Here is a 6,790-nt window from a genome sequence, read left to right as displayed (position 1 = left end):
AGATAGAGAGATAGTGTGTAATAGGATAGTAACTTAGACAAGTAGAATAACTCTGTATATTATACTTGTACTTAGAACTTAAGTTAAATATATTAAGCTATAAGGGCTTAATACCTACTACTATATACTAGAGCTTCATACAATATACTTAGTTACTTAGTGCTACTAAGAAGTACTAATTACTAAGCAACTTGCAGGTTAATATGCAGAGTGCTTAGTTACTTAGTAGTACTAAGATATACTAATCACTGAGCATCGTGCAGATTACGTAATACACTAGTCCTAAATAAGTGTCTTCGTTTCCTGCGGTTGTTCTACCTTCTTATAGATTACTCGTTAAATAAACGTAACGGCGAAGTGTCCTTCACATTCTGAGGCTGGTCGTAACAGTATTACGCTTTATTTAGAGCTAGCTAGAACTTTAGATAAAGTAGACTAGAAGATTATATAGCTAGCGTGCTTTCTATAAAGATTCTATTATAATTATAGCCTAGTTTAAGCTAGTAGAGGAGATATACTAGACGTATAGTATCTTATATTAAGATATCTATAACTTTAATAAGACTAGCTTCGCGATAGGCGTCGCTAGTACGTCTAAGATAGTTACTAGCTCTAATAGAGTTAGTCGCGCAGTTATTGTATAGCTAAGTAATCATGAGTAGGTAATAGCTATTAAGTATATTAATACATCTAGCTAGTGTCTTCTACTCGTTAAATAGTTGTGGCGGCGGAATATCCTCAGTATTCTGAGGCGGATCGTAACATCGGCCTAACCCGGATCGAGTTTAGAGAAGTATCAGCACCCAACCCCGTGTAACACGAGTCTATTCAGCGACTAGACTAACCCGGGTTATGTAACCCGTCCGATCTTTGACTAGCTATCTAACAAGGATTAGATAATGATAACGATGGATCGGATATTGGAAGGATTAGATTACTAAATGGAGTTAGACTTAGTTTGAGAGTATATAGTCTGACCGATCCATCGATCTAGATTAGCAGATTGATTGGTCCATTATCTTAATAAATTCTCTTTGTTCGACGTTCTCCAGCCTCCGACACATGATATATATATGGGCTGTAAAAAAATGCATCTGGGGGGAGGGGGAGAGGGGGAGAGTGGGGAGTTAAAGTCCGTAATTCACGGGGTATAAAACAGCCGGATGTAGGGGGTGAATCGGGCCTTGTATATGATAGGCCTGTAAGTTAGCGTATTTAAGCAGAGGCCGCATTGTGTGGGGTACGATATTTTGCGGGGCTACGCATCAAGCTCTTAGGATCATTCGGTACTTAGCCTCGGCCGAGGAAGTAGTATCATGGCAGTGTTATTAAAATGGATTTCAGCTTGTCAGAACAATCTAGTAGTGTATCGGACCTAACTTCGTCCTTCCTCTTCTACTTTTTCTTAACTGACATAACTCTATCGTGTCGCAATGTCCCCACCACTTAAGCTTTCCTTCAACGATGAGCAGCGGCTCCGCGAGGTCACATTTACATGGACTAAAGCTTGGGATACAAAGGTAAGCTAGATCAATTTGAAGTTGCATAGATTCTAACTTCGTGATACATAGGATCTAGCTGCATTCTTGTCAATTGCGGCACCTAAAGTGATTGCAGACTATACTGAATTATTCTCTGGTGGTCACGTCGTTCAAACTGATCCAGAAACACTCTTCAAAGGTCTTTTCAACGAGTTCAGCTTAGGCCATCCTAATTGTACGCATTTTGGAAAAACCCTATTTGCCCATTGTGTACCCCGCTAAAACATGGCCTACCAATAGTAAAAACACAACATCTCCTTGGCGCCGCAAGATTCACGCGCATCGACGGATCAAAAGCCATAGGCGAGTGGCAAGTGAGAGCCAATCATGTGAAAAAACATCAAGATGGGCAATTGTCAATCTGGGATTCGAGCGCGTATGCGAAGCTCACTTACGTCATCGTTAACGGCGAATGGAAGCTTCACGCTTGGAAGCCTCATTCTGTATCATGCGAGATTGGGTCATATAAGGAAACAATCGCGAAGTTGTAGATTTTAGAGACGTAAGCTAAATAAGCATATCAATGCTTACCAATATAACAGTCATTGAGAACAATTTCTCGATGTTGTGATAGCATGTTTGAAATAACTACTGTTCACCCCCTTAGTCCTTACCCTCCTTATACTTATGTTAGTATATACTATCTATCTAATTCACATATTCCCCTAGGAAGATACACCACATTAATTAGCCAATATCTAATCACTAGCAAAAGATACGGTGTTTCTTTGACAAAACATATGAGATCGCTGATTAGACAAAAATATATTTCTGCTAATAACCTGTTTAGAGGTATATGTCCTCACACGACCCATTATTGATGTCCATCTTACAATGTTGCAACTTCTGATAAGTCACGCTTTGCCACAAATTCATGACCTCTTAACCAATTGTTGGACTGGTATCAACAGTGACTCCCGGGCATACGAAGTCTTGTTCTCTCCTACGTAACAGCACTCACATTAACTCGACCAATGCTTCTGCGCCTTCTGTCGTTCTTAAATAGCTTCTTTTGCTTTTGTTTAGCATATTTTCAGTGAAATCACTGTATCATTTTTGATTCGAAGTTAGGTCTTCCTTACGACTTGTCAGGGGCAAACCAGCCTCTACATCTCTATGAGCACTTCGTTTAGTATCTTGCTTTCGATGGAGTTGGTATGCTAGATGACAGGCTCGGATGTGTGCAAGAGATGCCGTAATGTTGGCTACAATCCACCACGAGAAAAGGATTGGCAAAGCTCGATAGACTTGGTTGTGTGCCCCGCCGGTCCAAATGGTCACCAATACAGAGTAAGCCTCATGGCTTGGAAGAATGATACTCCATTTGTAAAAGCCAGTTTGTATGTCCAGGGGGCTAGCCGCACTCGCATTGTTCAGCGTGATCCAGAAGAGGACGACAAATGGCATAGCTGCCGGTGGCGCTGTTGTTGAGATACTGTCCATGACAAGAAGATGTATTTGCATGAGTAACCAGACTGCCATCCATGTTAAGAGAAATTGACTGCCATTTACTTCCCAGTTTTCTCTGAAGGCCCAGTAATACCCTGATTGGCATAGTGCAGCGCCGAAAGTAAAAAGGATACCGGCGAGGCGACGGAGACACATGCTGGATAAGACTGTCATTCTTCCGTAAAGATTAAGTGCCCCGAAGATACCATTGAGAGTAAGGAGAAAGAAGAACTGCTCAAGGATAGCCATCACCATTGAGACTGTGTTCATGAAAACCACTGATCCAAATGCTGCGGCGTGGATGTTGGTTTCTGTTGCCTTGATAGGATCGAGCAAGGCCTGTATTGCAGTCTGGTCAGTCTTGTTGACGATGCGCATTGCTTGCATGCCGTTGATATTGCTGTAAGCAAGTCGTGTAGCAGCCACCAGCTGGTTCATATGACGCTGTACTACCGTGTTTGCATATATGGTATAATACTGCTGATCCCAGACATAATGTAGTGCAGTTGACTGATCATAAGTAGCCGCTGCTTCACCGCCTTGTAGTGCTGCAGACAGGCGTTCGGAAGCTCCTTCAGTTATCGCAACGGAAGCCCAATAATCTCCACGCCATACAGCATGGAACATATCGGCTTCTGTCGGATATGCTGAAGGAGAGCGAAAGTCTAGAGTAACGAAGCCAGGGCCCTTGAGCTGGGTGTACGCTACTTGCAATGCTTGACCTACGGCTCCCTTGTCGTAGTCAACAGCAAGAACATGGAAAGCTGCATGTCTTCCTGGAGAGAGATATAGAGAGCCGTAAATATATGAGAGACAAGCAAGGAACCAAACGATATATGCCATGCCGCCCACTGCAATCCGAAGAAGTATCTTCTTACGGATTACCATAAATTTCTGATTTCTGAAGTTTGTTCGATTGTCATTGGTAAGAGTAGGCTTCCCGTCGAACTTGAGGTTTTGATTGATAAAGCCGAGTATAATTCTAAAGAGATGCATATCGTAACAAGTTGCCGAAATTCCTTAATATCGCAGGTGGCCAAATTGTATATAGATTAATGTATAAGTGATAGAGAAGCTGACTGCTACTAATTTCTTTCAAATAGGTATGGTAGCAATGTTCTCACGGCAGGGACGCGCCTAAGAGCTAATGCTAAGGGGTTTCGGCATTTACTGGTTCCGATAAGACCGAGCTGTATTGACCAAAGCGTATCGGCCCGACTGTATCATATTCTAGCAGGCCGGACCGTAAGGATTAGTGTCCCATGAGCCACGGAGCAGCTAAGAAGAGTATAGCCCCCACGAGGCCCTACAAGGATAACATGTAACTAGTAACTAGACTAAGGTGTTATGATTCGTGAAAACGCTTAGGGTAGGCTGACAGATGGGTAGGGGTAGGGTGACTAAATCCTGACTGCAACAGTGTCACAGTAAACGGCTATGAGCTAGAGTAGTGTAACGGCACAGGCAAGAAGAATCGGATTCGTTTCGGAGGTAAGGTCACTCAGAGGCATATGGAAGTGCGTGAGACTTAGACAATCTAAGAATCTAATTCAACACCTATAGGCCTTGTATAAAAGGATACTAAAAAACTATAGAATAAGCTATTATAGAGGTTTAGGTTTTCTTTATCCTTAGAGTTCTACTAAGCCTAATCCTGATCCAGTTCGGACCCTTCTCGGATGTTGGTTGTGTCGGTGGCTTAGCCGTTACAAGTAGATACCTACGTGCTTTAGACATAGTTAGTGTTAGAAGAAGAAGGAGAGAAGTGCTACTTATTCTATTACTAGCTTAGAGGTAGCAAATCGATAGATTCTAGATAGAAAAGAAAAAATGCTAGGGGAGAGAGATAAGGATTGAATTGATCTCATCTAGTAGTCTGATCTGTTCTTGTAATCTGCTCTGCTTTCTATCTACTAGCTATTATACTACTATATATATTAGCTACTTTAGATTCTAGAAGAATCTATTGAAGTAATAGATTGCGTAATCTTGATTCCGATAGATAGATTCTTAGATCAGGGGTTAATAGATCGATTAGATTAGAGATCGATGGATTGATTCCATCAGAGATCAGCTGAATGTTACGACCAGCCTCAGAATGTGGAGGACATTTCGCCGTTAGATTTATTTAACGAGTAATTTGTGAGAAGACGACATAACTGTAGGAAACGATACGCGCTCTTTAGGAATAGTCATTACGTGACTGCTTAACAATAAGCGCTCACCAGTGAGTAGACGCTTAGCACTATAGCGCTCACTAGTGAGCAACACTTAGTAAGGACGCTTAATATTAAGCGCTTATTAGTGAGTATTGCTTACTATTAAGCATAACACTCACTTAGTATATAGTATTAGGCATTAAGCCCTTATCGCTTAATGTGTTTAACTTAAGTTCTGAGTATAAGTATAATATATAGAGTTATTCTACTTGCCTAAGTTACTATTCTATTGTATACTGTCTCTCTATCTGCGAAAACTAACTAATAAGAAGCTTAACACTAGAAGTCTAATATTACTTCCACTCGAGCTATACTCTTAATACTGAATAGCTTAGATCTCTAATAATAATACCTTCGTATAACTAAGTAGAGTAAAGGAGCGTTTCTCCTTTAAGTATAAGCGTTTAATCTAAAGTTCTATGAAGTAAGACTGAGCCCCCTTAATAACAGGCTTAAGATTAACTACCTAAGGAACTGTTAAGAGTATAGCTTGAGTGGAAGTAATATTAGACTTCTAGTGTTAAGCTTCCTATTGGTTGGTTTTCGCAGATAGAGAGACAGTGTGCACTAGACAGTAACGTGGGCAAGTATAATGTTATATTATACTTATACTTAGAACTTAAGTTAAATATATTAAGCTATAAGGGCTTGATACCTAATGCTATATACTAAGTAAGTGTTATGCTTACTAGTAAGCGCTTAGTGTTGAGCACTCTGCCAAGTGCTACTTACTAGTAAGCACTATAGTGCTAAGCACTACTTACTAGTGAGCGCTCATTATTAATTAGTTACGTGATAACTATTTCTAAAGAGTGTGTATCGTTTCCCACGGCCATTTTGCCTCCTTATAAATTACTTTTAGAATAATATAGCTTATAATTTATTATAGTTTATTTTCTTAAGCTTTTAGTAGAAATGTTCTTATATTATATAGTTTATTTTCTTAAGCTTTTAGTAGAAATGTTCTTATATTATATAGTAATATCTAATAGATATAATTAAATATATAAAAAAGAGACTAAACTTATATAAAATTTTGATTACTAAGAAGAATATTATTAGAGAAAGGTTATTTAGTTTTATATATGCCCTAGTTAGCTATCGTTTTACTAGGCTAGTAAATAGGTAGAGGTTATATTATAGTTAGGTTACTAAGAGTTTAGGTTAAGGTTAGGTTAGGTATTACATAATTAATACTCTAATGTTACACGGGGTTAGGTGCTGATACTTCTCTAAGCTTAATCTAGGTTAGAGCGAGTGAGATAGTGTGAAGAGCGCCGTGAGAGTTTGTCTAGCGATGTAGTAGAGTAGTGTGCTTAAATAGAAGGTAATAAAGATTCGACAACTACTAATCTATATTAAATAGACTAACGAGTAATAATCTTATTAAGTAAAGTAANTAGTAAGAAAGTATAATTTAAGTTAACTATAATAAGAGTAATAATGAAATCTATCTATCCTTTTATCCTCGTTGCTTTTAGTCTTGCTATTAGAACTTCGACCTACTATTACTAATAGCTATCTCTACTTCTAATAGTTGCTATTATATACAGTACCTACTATTACTAATAGCACCGTCTT

General features: G+C 39.3%; 2 protein-coding genes across 2 annotated transcripts; one reads left to right on the top strand and one right to left on the bottom strand.

Annotated features, from left to right (window-relative positions):
- Positions 1 to 1,433: 1,433 nt before the first annotated feature.
- On the top strand, positions 1,434 to 2,032 carry COCVIDRAFT_32062 (hypothetical protein; the record flags this gene model as incomplete). The annotated part of the gene is made up of 3 exons (XM_014694613.1): positions 1,434 to 1,520; positions 1,572 to 1,716; positions 1,782 to 2,032. 3 exons carry the CDS (start codon positions 1,434 to 1,436, stop codon positions 2,030 to 2,032), a joined length of 483 nt encoding a protein of 160 aa, XP_014550099.1.
- Positions 2,033 to 2,591: 559 nt separating this feature from the next.
- COCVIDRAFT_116464 (hypothetical protein) lies at positions 2,592 to 4,217 on the bottom strand (the record flags this gene model as incomplete). Its single annotated transcript, XM_014694612.1, has 2 exons — positions 2,592 to 3,891; positions 4,162 to 4,217. 2 exons carry the CDS (start codon positions 4,215 to 4,217, stop codon positions 2,592 to 2,594), a joined length of 1,356 nt encoding a protein of 451 aa, XP_014550098.1.
- Between the last annotated feature and the right edge of the window lie 2,573 nt (positions 4,218 to 6,790).

This window comes from Bipolaris victoriae, assembly GCF_000527765.1.
Source record: "Bipolaris victoriae FI3 unplaced genomic scaffold scaffold_277, whole genome shotgun sequence".
In the NCBI taxonomy this organism is placed as follows: domain Eukaryota; kingdom Fungi; phylum Ascomycota; class Dothideomycetes; order Pleosporales; family Pleosporaceae; genus Bipolaris; species Bipolaris victoriae.
This window is presented reverse-complemented; position numbering and strand designations above follow the sequence as displayed.